This window comes from Numenius arquata, chromosome 20 (genome assembly GCF_964106895.1).
Source record: "Numenius arquata chromosome 20, bNumArq3.hap1.1, whole genome shotgun sequence".
Taxonomy (NCBI): domain Eukaryota; kingdom Metazoa; phylum Chordata; class Aves; order Charadriiformes; family Scolopacidae; genus Numenius; species Numenius arquata.
In genome coordinates this window covers 198,709-223,324 of record NC_133595.1, presented here as the reverse complement: position 1 = coordinate 223,324, position 24,616 = coordinate 198,709, and the positions used below count along the sequence as shown (strand labels likewise).

General features: G+C 51.5%; 1 protein-coding gene across 3 annotated transcripts in view; it reads left to right on the top strand.

Annotated features, from left to right (window-relative positions):
* The window catches only part of EPHB2 (EPH receptor B2), a 138,053-nt gene that overhangs the window by 74,615 nt on the left and 38,822 nt on the right, over positions 1 to 24,616 (top strand). For all 3 annotated transcript variants that reach the window (XM_074161485.1, XM_074161486.1, XM_074161484.1), the window contains exons 4-5: positions 11,082 to 11,237; positions 11,840 to 12,175. In XM_074161485.1, coding sequence (XP_074017586.1) covers positions 11,082 to 11,237; positions 11,840 to 12,175 — 492 coding nt within the window. The remainder of the gene's footprint in view (positions 1 to 11,081; positions 11,238 to 11,839; positions 12,176 to 24,616) is intronic.

Sequence of the window (24,616 nt, the reverse complement as noted above, 5' to 3'; positions counted from 1 at the left end):
CTTTGCCTTTTCACCTTCTCTACTCACTGCAGGCTGGGAAGGAAAGCTACTGTGCAATGACACCCGCAGTGATTTAACCCACCACAACTAACCATTTTTAATCAGCCCTTATGCCAGCTCCGCTCAGCACCTAGCGCTGACAAAGAACAATGTTGTCATCTGGAAAGTGGCTGCTGGCACTTAACCAGCTGGCGTGTTTTAAACTCGTCTAAACTGGGTGCTAAGCAGCATTAAAATGTAATGATTAAACATGCCCACTCCAAGTTTTCCTGGCTACCTCCACCTCCACCTGGGAAAGCTGCTTGCGCCCTGGAAAGGTTCCCTTGGGAGCTGCACCTGAGTGCCTGCTGGAGATCGAGGGGAGAGCACGGGGTGGGAGGGCACTGGTCCTCATGCTGTGGGAGGTCAAGGCAGAGCAATTCGGGAACAGTGCCATCAACACTCCTGCATGCTGGGTGTAGGGGATGGAGCTTCTGAGTCAGGTAGGGATGTCCTTCAGAGACCCGATCTCAGACGCTGTGGCCCTGACCCTAAAACCTGCTCCTCTGACATTTGGGGTGAGAGAGTTGGGTAGAGGCGGGCGATTTGCAGATATTGGAGTCCCTGGAGGTGGAGGCACCACTCAGCTCAGGGGCCTGATCCTGGCTTTACTCGCGTCTGGAGACATGCAGACATCGGATGGTCCTTGGCTGCTCTAGTCCTTCTGTGGTCGTGGTGGACATGCAGACCTTTCCCCAGCAGCTCCACAGTGCTGGAGGGCTGACTCTGGATTTGCACCGGGACCAAGAGATCGTCCACTTGAAGGGCTCTTGTCCAGGAAAAGCTCCCTTTTTACTTTAGTGTTTCCTTTAGCATTAAAGCCATTCTCCTCAGGCTCAAAACATGGAATGTTTGTCAAGTTTACGAGCGCTTTTAGAGAGGCTTTTAGAGGGTACAGCGTATCCCTTCTTTTATAGGGCTAAGATAAGATTATCTTTGTTTTAACACCAATTAAAGCAGGAAGGGTTTATAGGATTAGGGGTTTTCCGTCAGTGCAACTTTGATGTCATCGCTTGCTTGGTTTGCTTTTTTCCCTGCGTTAAAAGGCTGGGAGCCATTCTGGTAATGGTTAACATCCCGCTCTCTGGAGGCAGCGCTCTCCCGGGCAGAAGCTTTGGGAAACATTTAAACAAGACCAAACAAAGTAACAAAATGTGAAAGTTCTAAATTCTTCTGGAGACCACTTGGAGAAAGCTGGCTCAGGGTTTAAACAACTGTTCTTTCCATATGAAGCGCCGCAGTGTTTACGTCTATTGAAAAAAGACATGCTGCTTGCCTGAAAAGCATTTTCTAAAATATCAAAATAAAATAAATTATTATATTGTAAGGAATCTGAAACAGAAACAAAAAAACCCTACAGTGTTTCAGTCAGAGGCTGGAATACACAGCAGTTCATCCTCAGCACCAAAAGAAAACCAGAGGCTGAATAAGGAGAAGGTGACATTTGGTGTATCTAGTGACACATAATGGCACAGAAATAATCTCCTGGCTCGGCACCCCGTCTGGTGGGTCCGGCATCGCTCCACGTGAGTCACCCCGGAGCTCCTGGGGCAGTGCCCGTTCCCCAGCACCTGAAGCTCTAGGTCCTTACATATGTGCCAAGATGCTGAAACAAGTTTTTGGGGCTGAAACCATGCAGGTGCTGACAGTGTCCTGGTCACCCCATGTGCTGGGACTGGGATTGCTCCTGGACCGGCGGTGCCCGGGTTCCCCAGTGTGGTGGATGTCATGCTTCAAGGGAACACCATCGGCAGCAGAGTTTAGTCTTGGAGCTATGTTCTAGAGTGCTCTTCGGGTGTCTGCAGGAGTGAGGACATCCAAAGCATCTGCTGCCACCAGAGCTATGCTCCTGACCTGTAAACTCACTATCTGGTTTTGGCTTCCCCCAGGGACACTGGCCTCTGGAAATGAGCAGTGACCCATGCCTTTGGGGCTGCGGTCACCTGTGATCTACAACAGCGTGATGAACATACAGCTCCGTGTCGCCTTTGAGTAGGAAAGTCCTCTCCCCTAGGTTGTCCACTGAACAGCTCTGACAGGAGAAGTGCTGGGTTATGGTACTCGCTGTCCACAATCTGGGGATGCCGGGAGCATCCCCGTGCTCAGGCAGGGACAGAAAGCTTTCATTTCTCTTTAAGAGCCCCCGTGAGGGCTTGGGGAGGCTGAGCCAGCTGACCGGACAGGTAAGAAATTCCAGGTGTTTCTCCCTGACAGCCAAATCCCGTCACTGCTGATGGATGTGCCGCCCAGAGCAGGTTGCGGGGGGGGCTCGCAGGTGTGCGTGCCCACAGCTGCGGCTGGCTCCCCAGATGCTTGAACTTCTGAGAGGTGCTAGCGGGGAGATGACCCTGTGAACACCATGGAAGCTGCAGGGGGGGTTTGCTGGCAAGCCCCCAGCACGAAGCCTCTGCCAGGCCAGGGCTCAGCCCTGCTGCTGGTGCTGGGCACTGGGACAGAGCTGCAAGGGTTTGGATGAAGGTGCTCCTTGCGCAGGTCGGCTTGGCTCGCAGGCTGGGGTTGCTCTTGCAGGGGAGCAGGGGACTGTATCGGCCTGGCTTTTGCCCAGGCTGTGCTCCAGAGTTGTTGTGTGATGACCAGCATTGGTTTGTCCCATGGTGTCCAGAAAGCCCATGTGATTTTCCTGGTCTTTGGAGCTTGTTTGAGCTGGCCTGAGGACAGCCATCCTAGAAGGTCAGGGACTTTTTGTCCCTTGCAGGACTTTCCAGCGTGCTCTTTTGGGGACCTCCCAAAGTAGGGCATCAGTCTGTCCTGCTTGGTCCCTCCAAACCTCTGTGACACCCCAGTACTAAAGTCCTGTCACAGCCCCATGCTGACCCAGTGCTGCGCCTGCCCATGCACCAAGTGAAGGTGTGGATGATGGTGAGAATAAGACGTAGTCTCTTAGAGCAGGCAGCCAGTAGTGAGCTGCTGCCAGGCAGGGCACAGTGCACCGGGTGTGCTTCCAATGGGAGGTGTATGTGAAGGAGCCCCGGGCTGGAGCTGGGAGGCAGATGATCTGGCTTGGGGGGCACATCTGGGGAGCTCCAGTGTAGGGGATGTGGGTTTTGGAGTCCTGGTACCTCCAGCTGTAAGGCCGCAGCAGCGGTGCCTGTGTGCTGGGCAGGTGATGTGAGCCAGCTGATCTCCTTGAGTTGCTGGTGAGGTGCAGGATGCTGGTTCAGTGAATATCATGGGGACCTATCGAAAAGCCACCAGCAACAGCAGGATGCCTTTGCAGACCTGTGCTGTCTTCTTCTACTTCTGTCCTGTGGAGAATGATGAGTTAAACAGGGACATTTGCATTGTCACTTCTTCCTTTATTGACACCTCTTAAATCCACATCACAGAAGTCACCTGAGCACCAGTTTCTATTCTCTGCTCTCCAAACGCTGTCAGAGTTGTTGGCAGTGACAGCACCTGGCAATGGGATTAATTGCTTATCTCAAGTATGAGGTAACAGTGTATGCTGCTAATTAAATTTATCAGGAGGGAAACTGGAGGAACTGTGCAGCCCCAGGAAGGATGAGTGCAGAGAGCTGGCACCTAGAGGTCCAAGATCCTCTGTCTTTCTGAGCTAGCAGCCAACTCCAATGCCAAGTCCAAGGGCCCTGGGTGTTACCACCCGCCTCCTGCAGGGCAGGATTGAGTCCTCTTCCCTCCAGCACTAAAATCTTCAGGCTGGAGAGGCTGTGGCAGAAGTGCAAGCAGATTCAAAGGCAATGGGCACCATTGCTCCTTTGGGCTGCCCAGAGGCCAACCTTTCACTAAGGTGATGAACACCATCGTGTGAGGGCCTGGGGACAGGAACAAGCAGAGAATGGGCAACTTTTGCAGGTGAGACGAAGTGAGACCCATTTGCATGTGGAGCTAAAAACAAGGGTCAAGGTTCAAGGGGCGAAATGGGGAAGAATATGGGAAAAGTCACAATGCCCCTCATCTTTCAAGAGGGGCATGGTTGATGAAAGGAAAAAGGGATAAGTTCAGATCTGGATGGACATAGCGGTCTTCTGCACAGGACAAATCAAAAATACCCGCCCCCACACACCATCAGCAGTAGAGATCTAGAAGGGCTGGTGGAGGAGGCTCTGGGGTTTGGGGTCCAGCCTCCCACAGGCAGCAGGGCTGCCACCAACATTAGGTCAAGGCAGCCATGACGTTAAGCTGAATCCCCCAGGGAAGGAGATCCACCACCCCTCTGTCAGCTGTCCCAGGGCTGTACCATCCTTTGGAGAAGGAGCTTTTCCTAATGTCCAGCCTGAACTTGTGGTCCTTGCCCCTCAGGTCCGGCACCCTGAGAAGTGTTTGGGTCTGTCGTCTTTGCATCTGCCCCCAGATAGCTGCAGCTGCAATTAGATCACTCTCTTGCCCCAGTTAACTCATCCCAACTCTTTCCACCTCTCTTTCTATGCCCTGTGCCCCAGGGCTGGCTGTCTTGGTGACCCACCACTGGCCTCTCCTGTTCCTCCATATTGCCCTTGAACTGGGCAGCCCCAAACTAGCCGCGGCAGCATCCCCAGTGTCTGGCAGGGGAAAACAACTCCCTTGATGTGCTAGCCACACTCCTCCTGGCATGGCCCAGGATATTGTTTTCTTTATTCTCCATAAGAGCAAATCGCTGGCACCCGTTCGGCGCAGGGTCGGTGTGAGGCCAGTCCCACAGTGTGTGGCCAAGGGAGACAGAGGCTTGTGTAGCATTTTTAGGGCGATTCAGCATGCCAGCGGGAGTCAGGGGGACCATGGGAGAGGGCTCCCAAATACACAGGGGAGGGCAAGAGATAGGATGCAGCCAAGGCAACCATCTCGGGGGTCCCACAGCACAAGGATGCTGGTGATGCCAAGCTGCAGCCAGCCTGCTCCCTGTCTCTGGACCCAGAGGGAGAAGAGAGGCAGCTGGGAGATAAGGCTGGGAATTTAAGACTCTTAGTGGATCCTAACTGACAGAGCCAGGGCTGCCTGTTTTCCATCAGCCGTTAAAAGCGCCTTGCTGGAGTGGAAGGAGCCCTGCTGCCTGGAGGAACAAAGCCAGGCAAAGGGAGCTGAGGAGGACCCATCCTCAGAGCCATTAGCGCAGACTGAAGGTGCCATTTTGGAAACTTTTATTGCAAGAGAGAGCTGTTGGCTCTGGGCTGTTTGCAGAAGGGGTCTGGCACTTTTTGATGCAGAGGAGCCTGTTTGGAGCCTGCTCAGCTCACACTGGATTAATTAAAACCTAATTAGAGAGAGGCAGTGGGACACAGGGCCAGCAAAAAAGCAACTCCTCTGCACTGCCCCCCTGCCCTTTGGCCAAAGGCTTTTCCTTCTGCCTCAGCCTCGGGATGCCTTTCTCGGCTGAGCTGCCCCGGGGCGGGCAGTGTTTGGGGAAGGAGGGCTGGGAGCCTCGTGCCGGCGCTGCCTCCAGCAGCAGATGCTGCAGAAGTGGCCTTCCCTCCCAGATCCCTGGTGTGGTCCTTCTGCAGGGGAGGGCAGGACCCCCCATGGGTCCTTCTCCATGGTGTTCCCTTCCCAAAACACGTGCTTTCCCAGGCATGACCACCTTTCCATGCCCTGGGAATGAGTGGGTGGGAAATGAGGACACGCAGCGCTGCTCGGGCGTTCCCAGTCTTGTTTGAAAGAGCTACAGCCAATACTGTTAGCAAACCTGCTGCTGTCTCTGAGCCGTACCCTTGCGAGGCAGCCATCCATGCCTATGTGCAGCAGTGAGGCAATTAAAGGTCCATATGTTTCCTGTGAACCCCTATTAGCGTTCTCCAATTGGTGCTGGAGATGCAGGAACCACCATGTGGGAAGCTGCAAACTGCCCCCCCTGCTTTGGTGATGGGGCCAGAGCCTCTGTCATGGTAATCGCCCTCCTGGGATGAAGTGTGCTCTGATAAAGTAGAAATTTCTGAGCTTTCACTGTTTCGATTCCCTCTTTCCAAACAGGAGTTCCTAGGGATGCTCTGCCCCTATCTTGTTGCAAGCCTAAGGGAAAGCAGCGTGTCCCAAAGCTGCTGTCACCACCTGGGGCAGAAAACTGGGATGTCCTTGTGTCTTCCAGCAAGTGGTGAGAACATCCACGCTGTTCAAACAGGAGGGGGCTTAGCCCCTGTGTGATGATTTCAGGTTTGATTTGCTGTTTAGTCTGGAAACAAGAAATTGAATGGCTTCCAAATTAAGAGCTGCTTTCTCACCCAGAGGAAGAACTGGAGGAAACGAAACAGTTTTGAACACTATGTCCATTTGTTTTACTTCTGGAGGTTGTCATTACTTGAGGGAATAAAAAAATAAAAAGGGACTTTGCATCACATTTCAGTGATTTTCTTTTTCCTGTCTTTCAGCATGATTTCAGAACATTTATCTTTGGAGAAGTTCTGATTTTCTAGGATTTTTTTATCCCATGACGGTGTGTGGGACCTCGTGGGGAGGAAGAAAGTTGCCAAAATTTCTGGCAGTGGCAGAAATGGTGGTGATGGCACCTGCAAAGAATTGTAGCATCACAGCTTGGTATTTTTGGTGAACAATTTTTCAGCCCCCGGTTTTTACCCTGCCCTAAGAGCAGCTCAGGCAGAAGTATTAATTGCAGCCGTCAGCCCATGCCTGGCCAAACCTGGGGAATGCTTTTCGTCTCTTTGGGCCGTTTGCTAAATCTCAGCAGCACAGGCATTTTTTTTGATGTATCTCTGTCTTGATGCAGAAGAAGCCTTACAGGAAAGTTGTTATTTTTGAAATAAGTCTTGGGAAGGTGAAAAAGACCCGTGTCTTAAAACATCTTTGAGCAAATGACCCTATATTTCACCCTGGATGTCAGACTAGAGCAATTTTGTGTGTTGGTCTTACTGTGTTTCAAAAATAGGTATTTGTTCGGGAACCCTGTTATTGTTTCAGCTACAGAGCCACCATCACCTCTCTGTCACAGAGAACTACACAGCCATCACCTCTCCCAACAGCTTAACACCCTCTGAGGTGGTTTTGTACCGAGGGACATGCTGGGAATAGGGTCAGAAATGGAGTCAAACACGTCGGGGATGGAGGGCAGCAAGGGTGGAAAGATCCAGGACCATGAGGAAAAGGCAGTTTTTCAACAGATCGTTTGCCTGTAGGAGGCAGAAGGGACTTCGCAAGCAGGAAGGCTGGTGGTATTTTTCTACAGAGTTTTTCTCATTGGAAATTCAAGATAATTTTGAAGGAAGGGAGATGAAAAGTGAAAAAAAAAAAGAGCTTTTTTTTTTCAAAGAAAAAAATAGATACTTCTCAGTAGTAGCTCTTGCTTACAGCAACCCCGAGCGTATGTTTTTCCCAGGCTGTTTTCTGATCCGCCTCATTCCTGAAAGCCTTGGCAGCCAACTGAAGTAGAAGTTTGTTTAACTCGTTTCAGTGCAGAAACCACCTGCCACCCCCCGGGCTCTTCGTGCTGCACAAGAAATTAACAGCGGTGGAAAGTCGCAACCAAGAGTAATCACCGAGCACCGTGCTGATTAATGCTTATAGATGAGCTTTTGCTTTGGTGTTGGTGAGCCCCTGACTTGGAAAGTATTTTCTGGTGTTTAAAGCTTTGCAGTGGTATTTTTAGCCACCTGTGCCATATCTGTGAATACTGCATTTCACACTGCGGTCCACCCATCTCCTGCAGGCACCGTGCACCCCCTGTGCCACTCTTGCCCACCGTTCCTGGCTGAGCACACATTTTTTGGAGTGGCTGTGGAGCTAGTGGAGCATCTTCTTCAGCTGTGAGTGGCTCAGAGGTCTCAGCCCCAGCAGACCCCAGCATGCTGCTGCCAGTTGTGGCAGAAGGGACAATTTTCTTATTGACACTGAGTAGGGAAGACAAGGCCTGGCTGTGGAGAGTTGCAAAAGGACCTTATGAGATGGTGTGACCAGGGAAGGAAAAGGCAAATGGAATTCAGAAGCCATGAAGTGATGCAAATGGGAGAAAACAACCCCAGCGTCACACACGTGCACAGAGAGAGGCTGTGAATTGGCCTGATGTCTCTCAGAAATGAGACCTTGGGGCTATAACAGGTAGTCCAGTTGGTACATTAGTAGTTAAAAATTAATTTGGACGTTGCTAATTATAGAATCATTGTCCCGGTTTGAAGTAAAACTGAACCAATTTTCTGTTCTGTCACTTTACATCCTAGCTAGGCCTCCTCTAACTCTCTGAAATTAACGGCATATTGTGGAGAAAACTGCTCGTTCTCAGAATGATGAGCCCAATGTTTGTGCTCCATGCCAAGGGATGGTGTGCAGGGAGGCCCTTGCTTATACTTATTGCTATAACAGCCAAGGGCAGCCAATTTCGTTATTTGCCCCCTTAGGGGGTCAGAAACGGAAAAAACGTAGAGGGGTCACATCAGTGGGGAGGAGTGGACAGGAGAGGTGACCCAAACCTGACCAACTGGGGTATTCCATCCCATCTGCCCCATGCTCAGTATAAAGCTGAGGGATCAAAGGGTCAGCCCCTTCCTGCGATGGCCGACGTCCAGAGAGGACTCTGTCTGTCCATCTGCCTTTGATCCCGATCCGTGTGTTCCTGACTCCAGAGCCGGAATCCAGTTCCCATCCGTCACTGAGTCCAGTCTGGGACTTCCCCAGTGCCTGCCGGTGATGTGACTGTCATCCTGGGAGCTTGATATGGTTTTGTATATATTGTATCTATTTCATTATTTTCTTTTTTATTTTTATTTTAATATTAATTCTTCATTAAAGTAGTTTAGTTCATTCTAAACTTCTGAATCTCCTTATCTCTTTCTCCTCTTCTCTCCTCTTTTGGGAGGGGAGAAGGAGGGGGGGAAGGGCCATCTGTCGGTCTGGTTTTGGTAAATTAGGCCGAAACCACGACAATCATAGAATCATAGAATCATAGAATGGTTAGAGTAGGAAGGGACCTTAAAGATCATCTAGTTCCAACCCCCCTGCCATGGGCAGGGACACCTCCACTAGAGCAGGTTGCTAAAAGCCCCATCCAGCCTGGCCTTGAACACTTCCAGGGATGGGGCATCCACAGCTTCTCTGGGCAACCTGGGCCAGTGCTTCACCACCCTCACAGTAAAGAATTTCTTCCTAATATCTAATCTAAATCTCCCCTCTTCCAATTAAAAACCATTACCCCTTGTCCTGTCACTACACTTCCTGACAAAGAGTCCCTCCCCAGCTCTCCTGTAGGCTCCCTTCAGATATTGGAAGGCTGCTGTGAGGTCTCCCCGGAGCCTTCTCTTCTTCAGGCTGAACAACCCCAGCTCTCTCAGCCTGTCTTCATAGGGGAGGTGCTCCATCCCTCTGATCATCTTCATGGCCCTCCGCTGGACCCGTTCCAACAGGTCCATGTCCTTCCTGTGTTGAGGACTACAAAGCTGGACACCGTATTCCAGGTGGGGTCTCACAAGTGCAGAGTAGAGGGGTAGAATCACCTCCCGCGACCTGCTGGCCACACTTCTCTTGATGCAGCCCAGAATCCGGTTGGCTTTCTGGGCTGCCAGTGCACATTACCGGCTCATGTTGAACTTCTCATCCACCAACACCCCCAAGTCCTTTTCCTCAGGGCTGCTCTCCAGCCATTCTCTGCCCAACCTGTATTTGTGCCTGGGATTGCCACGTCCCAGGTGCAGGACCCTGCACTTGGCGTGGTTGAACTTCATGCGGTTTGCACAAGCCCACCTCTCAAGCCTGTCCAGGTCCCTCTGTCCCTTCCCTCCAGCGTGTCGACCAAGCCACCGAGCTTGGTGTCATTGGCAAACTTGCTGAGGGTGCACTCTATCCCACTGTCCATGAATCCGACAAAGATGTTGAACAGCACTGGTCCCAGTACCAACCCCTGAGGAACACCACTCATCACTGGCCACCAATTGGACATTGAACCATTGACCACAACCCTTTGAGTGTGGCCATTCAGCCAGTTCCTGATCCACCAAGTGGTCCATCCATCGAACCCATGACTTTCCAATTTTGAGAGCAGGATGTCATGTGGGACAGTGTCAAATGCTTTGCATAAGTCCAGGTAGATGGCGTCTGTTGCTCTGCCCTTGTCCACCAAGCCTGTGGCAGTATTGTAAAAAGCCACCAAATTTGTGTCAGGCACGATTTGCCCTTGGTGAAGCCATGCTGGCTGTCTCCAATCACTTCTTTATTTTCCATGTGCCTTAGCAGAGATTCCAGGAGGATCTGCTCCATGATCTTGCCAGGCACAGAGGTGAGGTTGACTGGCCTATAGTTCCCTGGGTCTTCCTTTTTTCCTTTTTTGAATATTGGGGTTATGTTCCCCTTTTTCCAGTCAGCGGGAACTTCACCAGATTGGGACAAGAGTAGAGAATAAAATAGTGAATGTTGTTATGCATCTTTCTTGGGGCATGACAGAGGTTTGTGCAAGCCTAGGGGTCATGGAGAAGGAGGATGGCAACTGAGTGTTTATTGCCAATGCAAATGTGAGAGTGCATCAAGTGAAATGGCCACTGGCAGCATCAAAGCAGAGGGTGGCAGTTTCTTCATGCCACGTGCAGTTACACCTTGGGGCTCTGCTGCAGGAGAAAATGGGTGCAAAACATTTGCATGGAATAAAAAAATGACTAACTTAGTGGAAGAAACATCCCATGAGGGATGTTAAATGCAGAGCCTACCTCTCAGAAACTCCCCAAGCTGTAACTTGTTGGAGGGTGGGAAGGTCCTGTGGGCAATGCTTGTGCCTGGCTCGTGCCCTGCTCCTTGGGTGGCCGCTGTTGAGGGGAGGATCCTGGTCGCCGTGGACCTTTGGTCTGAGTTGGTATAGCTGCTTCTTACATGACAGTGGCTAAAATCCCCCTTTTCAGTTGTAAGGCTCCCTGAGTGGACCCTGTTCTGCACTCATGGTTGGGGACGAAGGGAGAGACGTCTGCACCGGGATCCCCATCTCCACAGGCAGCCTGAGCAGCAGCGCCTGCCTCCCCAGAGCCTTCAAACCAGCTGCTCCTTCTCCACTTTGTTTACTTCAAATTGTCAGGTTTTGGCGTGTTTTCTGGCAGCGCTGCCGGGCTCCGGGTGCCCCCGCCAGCCCCTGTCCTCATCGCTTACTGCTGCTCTTGGGTCTCTTCCAGGCTGCCCGTCGGGGACGTTCAAGGCCAGCCAAGGGGATGAAGGATGCGTCCACTGCCCAATTAACAGCCGGACAACTTCAGAAGGGGCCACTAACTGCGTGTGCCGAAATGGATATTACCGGGCAGATGCCGATCCTGTCGACATGCCATGCACCAGTATGTGGGCTCTGGGCAACTGGGGAGGGACCGTGTGTGCTGGGAAAGGAGACACGCATCAGTCAGAGCACTGAGGGATGCTTAACTAAGGCATCTGCCTCAGTGGGATTTTGGAGGAAGCTGGAGGGCTCAGACCACCTCATCCTTGCAGGCATGGGTCTTTCTTACCCTGGGCCAATCTGCTCTTGCAAAGCTTTGCACACGCAAAGAGGATAGAAATTGGGGTTGCTCTGTGCTGTTCTGGGCGGTGGGATGGCTTTGCTCTGGGGCTGTACCCGGACAAGAAGAGCTGTGTGGTGACATGCGGGAAATTAGTGCAGCAAAGGGCAGGAATCAGAAATGCTACAGAAAATAACTGGTGAATTTTGCCAGGGATGCCGTGTAATCAGATGAGCCTGGGTTAAGAGGATGAGTTTTGGTCCCGTTCCTGCCTTTGGCTGTCCCACTTGTTCCACACGTCCCTGACACCAAGAGACCACCCGGCTCCGCGCATGCCTGTAGCAGAGTCCTGTCCAGGGGTGGGAAAAGGATGGGGTGCAGCTGGTCCTGTAGCGATGAACAGGGCTCTGGCTCTTACACCTTTCTGTCTATTCCCTTTGCAGCCATCCCGTCTGCCCCCCAGGCCGTCATCTCCAGTGTGAACGAGACCTCGCTGATGCTGGAGTGGACCCCACCACGGGACTCAGGGGGCCGGGAGGACCTGGTGTACAATATCATCTGCAAGAGCTGCGGCTCCGGCCGCGGGGCGTGTACACGCTGTGGGGACAACGTGCAGTTTGCCCCCCGCCAGCTGGGCTTGACAGAGCCCCGCATCTACATCAGCGACCTGTTGGCCCACACCCAGTACACCTTTGAGATCCAGGCGGTGAACGGCGTCACCGACCAGAGCCCCTTCTCCCCGCAGTTTGCATCAGTGAACATCACCACCAACCAGGCTGGTAAGATGCAGACCTGTCTCTCCCAGCTGATCTCTCCAGGATGGGGAGGTGGTGGGCAGAGACCTCCTGGTCAAGAGGTGCTGGGTGAAACCCTGTGGGGTGAGCAGGGCTTGAAGGGGAGGGGAGGTGGGGTGAGATGTGGCATTGTGTCACTTGCTCTGTAACGCTGGTGATGGCCAAAGCCCGTGGGCCTGGCAATTCCTGGGCGAATCCCAAGCCTTGAGTGTGAAAAATATCCCTTATTTTGGTGAAAAGCTGGAGTGTGCCTCAAGGCAGAGCTGCCGTCCCTGTTACCGCAGCAGAACAGTTCGTGTCACGGTCCCCTGCTGTCTCAGCATCCCTCTCCAGCACTGGGCTGGTGACTGTTTCTGAGGTTGTTGCCTCGGAGCATCAGTTGCACCCACAGTCGGTGTGTTGCAGACACAGCAGCAGCACTCACCACTGCTGGCAGCCTCGTTGCAGCCTCTGCTACTGCTTCCCGAGGAGGGAAGGTGAGATTACCTCCAGCATTTTGACACAAGCCACGATCTCTGCTCTGACTGCAGAGAAAACCAGGACAGGCTGTGAAAGCAGAGGAAAGCCACACAGAAGAGGGGCTGGGAGATGGATATATGGGATGACCACCTGGAAATCTTCTCCAGGTCCTGTGCCACTGCAGAGTCACCTCAGTGAAGAAGACCAAGCAGCAGAGCTTCTCCAGCTCTGTGTGGCTATGGTCCCCCTGTGCAGGGTGGTTTTGCCTGGGGAAGGGATGTGTCAGGATGGCTGGTAGTGCTGCTACCACTGGGAGATCTACCAGCAGCACCTGGGCAGCAGCCGTGCTGGTGGCAGTGGGCCCTGCAGGCTGCTCTACTCAGCCCACCTGGAAGCCATCTGGAGCTGGAGCACAGACTGGGGCTGGGGCTTGGCTTAATCTGTTTGCATGGTGGAAGCATGCCAGTAAGGTACCAGCATGTGTGGGAGCAAGTGAGTTTCTGTGGTCCTTCTGAGCACTGCAGCAAATGTGTGGGGTTCTGCGAACATGCCCCAGGCTGCCCTGGACACTACATGACTTTCAAGACTGAATTTGGCGGTCGTGGATGATTGCATTTCCACTGAATTGCCTGGAGACTCTGGTGTGTGCTGGCTGCAGGGCACAGGAGGTGTTTGGTCTCAGGTAAAGCAGCAGTGGTGCAGGCGGGCATCACTTGGTTGGGGACGCAGGGCACCGAGACGGAGGTAACCTGAAAAAATGGGTCGCACATGAACCAGCGGAGTGACCTCTGATCTTAAGTGAGCTCAGGAGCCACGGGGTCACAGTGTTTTTCAGTACCATATCAGAAGCCTTGAAGGTAGATTTAGGATAGAGTGCAACCGTGGCTTGACCGTGAGCAGGAACACGTCTTCACGGGATGAAGAGAGAAGACCTGGTCTGGGACAGTGACCCATTGCAGCTTCCTTTAGAGAGACGGCTGACGGCGCAATGCTTCCTGGGGCTGGGAAGGGGCTCTGCACACCCCCAACATCATCCTGCACTATAGATGAGTTATTTAGCACTTGGATTTTGCACTTTGCAGTTATATGGTGTGCTTGTTACCTTCATGTACTGTCTGTGGCTACTTCCACCTTAGCAAAGCCAGGAAGCTGAGGTGCAGGCAAATCCTTTTCAGTCCCCTGGATCCTCCTCCTTGTGTTTTCCTTGTTTGACACTCCTTTATTATCAGGGCTCACACTTTTTAGCCTGTGTGATGTCTCTCTTAATGTATCTATTCATTAGCACTAAACAGTAACTGTCTGCTTGCTAATTCCTCTGTAATTAGAGGCTCTGAATTCTTCTGCTTACACTTGCACTGCCTGGCAGCCTTGATGTAGATCATTAGCAGTTGGTAACAGAAGCTGCAGACACAAAGGCAGAGCTGGGACAGGAGAATGGAGGGTGTTGCAGGGAGAGGAGGATGTGCAGAGGGAGGCGAGGGATGAGCCCAGGGAATCAGCAATGGCAGCCTCCCTCTGCCTTTGCCCTGGGCTGAGTAGCCACCTGGGCCTCCTTCTTGGGCAGAGCACGGACCCAATACGTGATGGAGTTGTGCTTCTGCTGCAGCTGGACAATGGCCTCCCAGCAAAGTGCCTGCTCCACTGGCCTTTGGGGACCTCCGAGCCCCAAAGAAAGCAAGGCAAAATCACCCTGGTTCACCCAGGGATAAATGGACCACTGTTGCGGGACCACCTGTGCTTGGTGCTTTCAGGACTGAGGTGAGATGACACATCACCAGCAGCATCTCTAACCTTCACGTGTCATGAATTCTTCAGCATCCCAGGCAAAAGCTGCTGTGAGAGAATGAGAAAATGATCCTTGACTACGGCCGGAGAAGTGGCACTGGGGAGTGTGATGGTATGGTGACTGTCATCCCAAAAGGGAAACTTGGGATCAAAGAAGGTGACACACCATTCACCTTCTTGTTCTCCCAGAGAAAGATGGCTGCGGTCATTACTGTTATACCCCTCTCCAAGGAGGTCTGGATTTCACTAACATTCGCCTTTACATCAGTTGTGCTGTTGTAGTAGGATATTTCTCCTAATGTAGGCACAGGTGGTAGGTAGCTTCTCTCAAGTTAAAATAAGAGGTAGATTAGACCAAGCTGAACCATCCTTTCTTGCTATAAGGTGGCTTTCCAGAATGTGGAAACCAGCTCTTTGTGGAAACCTCTATATTCTTCATCATAGTTTTTTTAACTAGGTATTGTATCCAGTAGCAGATAAAATACTTTCCTTGCTGGTCTCACTGTCCCCTTTACACATCCAAGGTGTAAAGTGCTACCTCCTTCAGCCACACGGGCAGCTCTTACCTCCCTAGTGGCTTCTGTCTTGGTACCTTCTGCTGCTGCTTCCCTGGATGCAATCTCCCGTTCTGCGAGCAAGACCTGCATTTTCATTTCCAGACCCAAGCATAACCTTATAATCGTTTTCATGGGGTTAGCCATCAAGCCATGATCATTGCTCTGCAGAGAAGTGGTCATTCCCAACACTGCCATTTTGGACACTTTATTAATGGCTTGTCAGCAATGTTTTTATGTCATCTCCCAGATCTCTAATAATTTTAAGGAGAGGTGCTACCTCCACTGTGCTGGAGACAGTGTGAGTCCCCATTGAGTGCCAGTCTTGTGTAAAACTAATTTCATGTGTTGCAGATGATGCTGATGCTGAGCCCAGTGCCTCACACACTTTAGGTCTGTGCACTCTGCTAAACTCCGGAGTTCAGGAAAAAAATCAAGACAGTTTGACAAGAGCTACTTCCACCAAGTCATGCTGCCGTGCCAGCTTTGGGCAATAGGATCCCATTGGGGTTTGTGGAAGGGTCATCTGGGGTCTCTGATTCACCCCCCTGTTTGCAGCAGGACCATCACCAAGAGTAGATCAGGAGGCTGTGTTTTTTTCTGAGTCTGGGAAAACTCCACCTCTCTGCTAACCTGTCCCAGGACTACGTCACCTTCCTGGGGAAGATGCTTTTCATTATTTTCAACCCGATTTATGTCTCGGGCCCCTTGTTGTGTCACTTACCCCTGCTGGGAAGAGTGTTTCCACCCTTTTTTAAGTGTGCTCTGAGCAGTTATAGCTACAATGGAATTCATTCCTAACTGTCTTCATTAGCAGGCTCAGCCAGCCCAACTCTGTCCATGTCTCGGTCGTCCTTGGCTGGATCCTTTGCTGTTCCTCCTGGCTGCATGGCATGATGTCCTGTGTTGGCCAGGCTGAGGTTGTGTTAGCTGACCTTAGACAACTGTCCTGGTTTGGCCCAGCCCAAACCACAACAACGCCCCAGGTTTGCCCTTTGCATTTCACTGTAATGTTGTCATCTTTTCAGTCCCACCAACAAAGCGATCAGACACCACAGTGCAGAGAGGAGCCCCGAGGGACAGGCCACCTCTCTTCTTAGGAGAAGGCTGGTTGAAAGAGAGTGTGTGAGAAGGCCAGTGCCAGCCCGTGCTTGGAGGTGGTGTCCCAGAGCTTTCTCTTGCAGTGTGTCCCCTAAAAAGACCAAAGGTATTTAACCTCCAGAAAGGCAGGTTTTGTCAGAAGAGGAGAAATGATGCTTCCCTTTTCAAAGTATAGAAAATTAGAAAGACCAGGACCAGCAGAATAAAAATAAAAAGAGCTTGAAATAAATATCCCCTTCCCACCACCTTCTTGCTCCCTGGTCAGTCTTCAGCCAACTTGAATTTACCCCTTCCAGCAAACTCTGCATGATCCTCACAGCCTTCCTAGGAAATATTTTCTGTCACCTTTGAGGCCAGGTTGTGTTTTCTCTCTGCTCTTCTCAGCAGGCTTCTTCTTGACCTCCAGATCCATGCTGTACATTGCCCAATTCACCCTCCGCTTGCCTGCCTATCGCACCCTCCACCTCTCCCCCAAAGCTCAGCAGCTCTCCAAGGATGGACATCCAGGACTTGCCATTTGACACAACTGGACCTGTCTTAAGGGACCAAAAGCAAACAAGCCCACTGTGCAGAGACTGGGTGCCACCAAAAGCCTTTTCTCAGCCATGCCAGAACAAAAGACCTGTGCCAGGAGGGCGGTTGAGAGCTATGCCAGCATCCCAAGAGGGAAGGCGCAGGAGGGAAGCCAGGGGTCAAGGAGCTGAGCGTGGCCCAGTGCTTGGGATAATGACGCTTGACTAATTGAAAGCCATGCCAGACATCAACCCTCTTGCTGGTGACAACGCACAGCCCCTGCTTGCTAATTTGTGGCCATTCTTTGGGGAGGGTGGGGAGTCTCGGTGCTGCAAGGACTCGCAGGCTCCATCTGCACCGTGGGCAGGCTGAGGGAAAGTCACTGAGGGAAAGCACTCCTTGGCAGGGATGACTTAAATAGCATATGGGAGGGGCACCTCTTGATAACAGACTGGATTCTCTGATCTGAGAAGGGAGGAAAAAGCCCTGGTCTCCAGAGTATCCAGAGACAAATTCAAGACCTTCCAGTGATGGGGGAAAGAGAAAATCCAGATTTTTGGGAATGTGTGCCTTTTGTGAGCGGCTCTTGTGTCACACATAAGAAGAGGGGGATTAACTCTGATGTCAGAGGCTCTTGGCTGCAAGCAGAGCCAAAAAGAGCCATAACCAGCTAATGCAGTGTGAGTACCAGCTAGTGTTGTGGCAGAGAAAACTGGTACACTCTTCTGATAAACACATCAAGAGCAGCATTCACAGTGGCAGAGTTTACTGGCACAGTTTCTCCCTCTCTATGGCTCCAAATAACTTGTTGGGATTATTTGCATTATTATTCTGGGTAGCATTTTACAGCAGTATGTCGTGACATGGGTCCTTTGGCTGGGAAGATGTGCAGCTCACACCTGCACACCAGGCTGATGCCAGACATCACTAGGGTTTGAATTTCTGCTTCGCGGTGGCTGTCGCAGCCCAGGCGCTTCCATCCCAGCCAGGCAGTGTCTTTTGGACAGGGCAGTCCTGACAAGACTCAGAGGTGCCCGTGAACTCAAGGACAGCTGAATGTTTCAATGGCCCAAAGCAAGCACATGGGCCACGGCTCTGCTTGTCTGTGAATGTCCTGTGACCGGACTGAGGCTGGGCTGCTCCTTATCAAAGTCTGGGAAGTTCAGTCATGAGTAATGAAGTGCAGGCCAGACAGATCCTGGGAAGTGCAAGGCACCAGGAGGGAATATTTTCCCCTCACCTTCAACCAAAAAAAAAATAAGTCCCTTGCAGCTATGGCCCATGAGCTTTACTGCCAAATGCAGCAGGGAGCATGGAGGGGTGAGGAGGGAGCAGGGTGGAGCTGGGGCAGCAGACAAGGTGAAGGTATGAGGTTGGAAGGGACTGGCACTTCAGCCATCCAGGTTGCTGTTTGCTCGTCACAGTAGTAATGCTGAAGGCTAGGCAGAGAGAGAACTGTATGGGAACCTAACCTAACCCTAGGTTAGGTTCAGGAACTGAGAACTGTTCCTGGGGCACATGGACTCCTGCTTTTATCTTCTCACTTTTGTTTTGGATCAAGAATATCTGGCTGGCTTCTTCCTTCAGAGGGATGCACAGCAGTGGCCTCTGCTCCTGTGGACAGAAGCAGGGAGTCATGGCATCTCCTGTTATCTCTCCTGCTGCTCTCAGCCTTGCCCTGAGCTGGCTGCAGTCAGGAATTACTTGTCTGTGAAACAACAACCTGGGAAAATGTGTACAGAAATCACCTTGAAGGGTTGGAATGAGCTTAAAAGCTCATTAAAAGCTATGAATGTCTATTTCTTGTTGCCATCCAGTATAAAAATAAAAGGCAGGAGATTGTAGCATCTCAGCATCTTCTATCTCCCACCCAACCTCCCACCTACAGCAGGACTGCTGCCAGCACTACATCAGGGCAGTTCTGGCTTTGGATAGACAATTATTGGTAATCCCCAAAGGCAGAGATGTCCCTGTGTTTGCAGCGACCTGTCCCAGAGCTGCACCACCACTCTGGTGAGGGAACTTTTCCTGATATCCAACCTGAACCTCCCAAGCTATGATTTATGGCCATTGCTCTTTGTTATACTAAGTTTCAAAGGTTCAAGACAAGATGTTTTAAATCAACCTGCATATCTATCCTCACATTCAGTCCTGTCTTTGGCTAAAGCATCTTTCAGAAGGGCAGCCAGTCTTGACTTGAGACATCAAGAGACATCAAGTCCTTGTACACAGGTCTGTGTAGCTTGTTCTTGCTTTTTTTTCCAATGAGATCACTGATTTTCTGAGGAAATGCAGTAGACTTTCCCTGTCTGGACATCAGTAAAACATTTGATTTGGAAAACTTCTAGTAAAGCTGTTCAGGAACTGCCTACATGGGAGACCATTGCCACCCAAATGGGGCAGCATGAGGTGACTAAATGAGGTCCATGAGAAATAGTCTCATAGTTCTTGATGTTTCAAAATCTGGTAGGGTATTTCTTGTGCAGAAAACTGAAACAAATGTTGTTAGGACAGAGAAGGACTCTGATACTTCCAGGAAGATACTGAAAGGTGGAATAACAGAATCAGGGTGAAGTTCAACAACGGAAGGCAGCTAAGGAGGACCTGGTGGCAAACCCGTGGGAAGGGGAAAACTCTCCAGTATAAAACCTTGTGGAAAAACAACACATGATGACTGTTCTGTATCAAACAAAGTGTGTTCACCAGCTGTAGCAAAGTCCCACTACCATTGCACAAAGCTTGGGTGGAGCTTTGTATGGTCATTGTGTACACACCTGGTTACCCATGTTCAAGAGAGCTGAACTGCAGCAGGTAGAGAGAAGGGCTGATAAGGTGAGAAGAACACAGGGGAGCCCATATTACAGACAGGAGACCAAAAAGGTCAGCCTTGGTGAAGGGGATTTATTTGCTGCTTGTAATGACGTGCTGGGACAGAGAGGCACCAGAAAGGGAGACGAGTTATTAAAGCAGGACAAGAGCAGATGGTAGAGAGTGGCTGGTGATCACATTTAGGTAGAAAAGCAGAAATTTTCAGAGCTGTGGAGCCATCTCCCATGTGAAGGAGCCAGGGCAAAGACTGTTTGCATTTGTGACAGAACAAGCAGGATTGTGTCTGCTGTACTACTGTAGGACTATTCTTCAGGTCCCGTAAATCCCAGGTTTCTTCTTTTGGCGACTTAACTGGATGTGTTTCTGTGACAATATGCCTGCTCCCAGGCTCCAAAACCTCTTGAGACCTTCATGTCCCCATGGCTGCTTCTCTTATGCAGCATTAACAGCCAAACCTTACCCTCCACACAGATCCACGTAACCATCCAGGCGCTGCAGCCCTTCTTCTCTTTCCTTCATCCCCAGCTCCTACTTCCACCCTGGCTGCCTCATTCATGGGGCCACTGCCACCAAAAACTGATGAGGCTTGACATTTGCTGCCTTCCCCCTCTCACTTGGTGGCCCAGCCTGTTGCCTTTGCTGCACCCCCCAGCTTGCGGCAGCCGGCGGTGAGTGCCTGGGAGGGACCCTGCCATGCCCAAGTCCCTTCTCCTCTGCTCGCTGGAGGCCGTCCACAGCCAGGGCTCCCAGATGGTAGGAGCTTTGCCAGCTGCTGGCTCTCCAGGACTCCTCTTCCCGCTCCTGCAGTGGGCAGCTGGGGGGATGTTGGCAGAGCAGGGTAGGGGCTGCAGTGCTAGAGCTTTCCTGGCAGATGCTCTTCTCCTCCCACGACCAGCTCTGCGGCTCCTCCACCTGCTGACTCCCAGGCTCCCTCTTGCATAAATTACTCCGTGAGGTTGAGGATAATTTTTCCCACACCTGCCTGGGGTTTCAGAAACCTGTTCCAAAGCATCTGGAGCTGACTTTGGGCAGAAAACAAAGGCCCGTCCATGATGGATGGGGTGGAAAGTCCATGCTGGTGAACCAGCGCCTTCCCCTCTCCCCGCAACGTGCCGCTGTCCCCGCTGTGTGTGAGTGCTGGGAGCCGATGGAGTGGCTCAGGAGCTCACCTTCTGCTTATGTGTTCAGGAGGGGTGATTTATCTTTACTGCTGCACTTGGCAGACACAACCCAGAGTTCTAATTGCCTTGTTTGCGCAGGAGGCGCTGGGTGCCAGTGCTGGGGCAGGTGGAGACGCTGGAGGTGGGCAGGCAGGGCTGCGGACACACCGGAGGCCGGTTTCAGGGTCACAGCACTCCAGCAGCTGAGCATACACTGGGGGGTGATGCTGCTCCATGGTGCGTTTATATGGACCATAGTAGATGGTTGTAGCAAATCGGGTTAATTTGGCTGGGCAGTTGTCCCTTGGTCCATCTCAGAGTCCCTGTGATCTAGTAGTCCCCTCTGTCTCTGTATAAAATGAAAAATCTGTGTCTGACTCAGTTCAGGCAGGAAGATCCTCACTGTGCCTGTCTCACCGCAGCCCGCTCCATGTTCATCACTGCCTCTGGGCAGCGTGCAGGCGCCTGCTGCCTTGGTAGGGCTGGGCAGGAAAGGGAAAAAACTTGATATTTCCAAAATTTTCCTCCACACAGAGGGAGGCCAGCCTGGTGGAACCTACCATGAAAGAGAGCAAGGGAACAAGTTCAGTCTCAAATTAGCAGGACTCAGTGGGTCCAAGGCAATGCCCTTCAGCAGGCATCATTCTTTCAAGAAATATTTCTCTGGTCTAAGTTTTCTGCATCTGAAATTTCAAAATCAGTATGTTCCTAAGAACAATTTCAGTTGCAATTAATTGTCACCTTCTGGGAAAGTACCGTTTTATTGAAAATGTGAGGGGTGAGTTGGAGGGACGGAGGGCTGCCTTCTGCCAGCGTTCCTGCTTTCCACAGCCTTTTGCTGATGACATCGCAAAGTGAGGAGCAGATGAGGTTTCCACGTGGAGAGGAGTCCAGGAGGTGGGGATGACCTTGGCACCGAGCGACCCCAAACGCGCTCCAGCGGGCTGCGTGATGGGGTGCTGGGATCCTCTGGAGCACCTCCTCTCAGTGCTGAGAACAAAGTCCTGCCCTCCACCGCGGGCAGGATGGCAGCATGCAAATGAAGGCTACAAACTCAATTAGACAAAGAGTATAAAGACAGCCAAAAGCCTTCGTCTGCCCGGGCCAAGTTACTGGGCTTGTGGCATTAGGAACTGCTTTAAAGGCGGTAATCTACACCAAAGCCTTCGTTGATTCAAATGGGGCCGGAGCCAGGACCAGCTTTGGACTGCATTGCCATGTTTGTAAGATTTTCCAGTGTTTGTAGTTACAAACTCGAGGGGCTGGAGGCTGGGCCTGATGGGAAATTTTCCAGACACTCAACACACACAAACAGTGTGGGTACCAGCCTGATAGGGCCACCTTGCCAGGAACCTTGGAAGCAAAAACCTCACAGGCTGTGAAATACCAGTCCTCTAGAACTCTAGCAAGTCCAGTGAACATCCCAGACCAATGGCTTTTGCTGCTTTGATGGCAAATGTTGTTTGTTAAAGAGTGCTGTCATCCCTTTGACGATGCATTGTTTTCCTCAGCTTCTGCTGGAGATAATTGGTTTCAAAAATATATGGCTTCTGAACGTGCCATCAGAGAGGAGGACACTGGGAAAGAAATTGGGTGGACAAATGTTTTAATTCTCCAAGTAATAGTGAACCCTTTTAGCAGGAGAGAGTCTCACACACAGAGGTGCTGGTGGAGGGGCTTCTGGAGGTCTCCAGCCCAACCTCCCATACACAGCAGGATCATAAGTGTTGCCATTGAGAGCTGGTCAGGAAAAGCTTCCTATCCTCCCTTCCTCATCCAGGTATTCCTTACTGAGGTGCTTTCAGTGCTCATGTTGGAAGAAGGCATCTCAGATTCAAACCCATTCTCCAGCAGGGCCCATGACGTGAAAGCCTGCAATGCTTAAATGGCAGGAGAGAGCCAGGTAAACCTGGAGAAGTGAAAAATGAAGCCAATTTTCAGTTAGATACCTAGACACATTTGGACTCTGAGCTGAGTAAAAGCATGCAGAACTGGGTGCTTGAGGTCAGTGATGGGACCTGGACTGGGGACAGCTGGGCCATTGCACAGTGACAGTCACCTGCTGGGGACCATGTGGGACTGGCTTGCCTTGGGGCTAGAAGGAAGGTCTGATTTGGATTAGGCTTCCTTTGGGTGAGGTACTGATACAAGACATCCAGATGTGCGGTGAAGTGCAGAGTGAGTTGTCCTGACTTCCCAATCTGCACGTGCTTAAGAAACAGAGGATACCTAAGCCCCATGTGCCTATGCCACCTGCCTGCAGCCTTGCATGGAGGCCTGTGTACTCCTGCCATGTCAAACACTGTTTATCAGGCACTGATGGAGCCTGGATCCTAGCCTAGATGTCTCCAGGCCCTGTGGCTTCAAGGTCAGGGAAGCCCTTGCTCTATGACTGATCGTAGCACCATCCTGGCCGCTGCACAACATCACCCTTTAGTCTTGTCAGAGCAAGCTGCTGGTGTTGTGTAGGGCTTGAAGTGCAGAAGGAGCCCTGGGACCTCCTGGGAGCTCTGTACTGGGGAATGCCCCAGTCTGGTCCCATGGGGAATCCTGTTCCCTACGTAATTCACCCTGTCACCCACCTGGACACATTCCTGTGCAACCTGCTCTAGGTGGACCTGCTTTGGCAGGGGGGTTGGACTAGATGATCTCCAGAGGTCTCTTCTAACCCCATGTGATTCTGTGATTCTGTAATTCTCATGTGCTGGAGACACCTTGGTCACCCCGTGAGGCTGAGTCCCTGAGTAAAGGCAGTGGGGGAGAAGCTTGCCCACTTACCCCAAGGTTTTCCAAGTCTGTTTGCCACGTTTGCAGGGCAGTAGCAGGCATCCACTGCCAGATGCTCTGTCAGCAACTTTTTCCCTCACATCTCCCTATTTACTACCCTGTCCCGTTGCCTCTGGACTGGCTGGTGCCTTGCAGCATCATGGTGTGTTTCCCTGCCACTCTGTCTTCAGCCGGGGGTCGTGCAGTTAATCCTGACCCTGGATCACGGCCGCTTCTGCGTGCGGGTAATTGAAAATGCCAGAATTCTCTGCTGACCCTCCTGTAATAAAAACTGTTCCCCCGTCCAGTAACCTGACACTTCAGGGATCTGTCAGGAGGGCTCCCAGAGATGCTGGAAAACTCCCAGCTGTTCACCTCTTTTTTTTTTTTTTTTTTTTTTTTTTACCCCTGGGTAATTTCAAAGCATTGCTGGGCGAGGCCATGGGCTGGGCTGGCTTTGCTCTCTCTCCGATGTGAGTGTTTTCCAGAGCAAATGTTGACTCTGTCTGACATGACATGGGTTAGGGGTATTAAAGTGATCAGAGATAGGGGGTTTGCAGCCAGTAACCTGACTCTTCCAGCTAAGCCAGCAGAGGAATGGAGACACTTTGATTATACCGGGATCTCAATAGCACTGACCCGCTGCTGGGCAAGGAGTGAAAGGCTGAGCCTCGCAAGACTGGCAGGTGAAGGAGGCAGGGGGCTGGCTGCAAAATGGGGGGCAAATTGCAATTGGTAGCGTTTCAAATGGCTACAAAGATCATGAAAGAGAAGCTGCAGAAAGATCCTGGTGCCCCCTGGCAGGCGGTCCAGAGGCTGGAGCCACGCAGTCCTATCAGACTCTGCCATCAAATGGCCGGGTGGTGATGCAGAAGATGCTGTAGTGCTACAGACACTCCCTGTAGTGTTTCTCTGGCTGCTGGCTGTGTCTCGTCCAATTTTATTTACTTTACAGCAGCAGTCCAGCTTCCCAGCTTGTGCAGTGGGACCTTCCACAGCTTCACGGCAGCACCGAGGCTCTAGGGGCTCTGAAGTGGGGTGCTGTGGACATTATCTGCTGTGTGGCAGATACATGGAGGTGGGCTTGTTTCACAGCATAACGTCACGGGGGATCAGACCTGCTAAAAACCAGTCAGCAGGCCCTGGTAGTTATGGTGGCCCAAGAATCAGGACCTGACACAGAAAATTGTCCTCTATTATCAAAGCCTATTAGAAAAAAGGTGCTTGTAGCCCTGATGGGTCCCTTGCAATCAGATGAA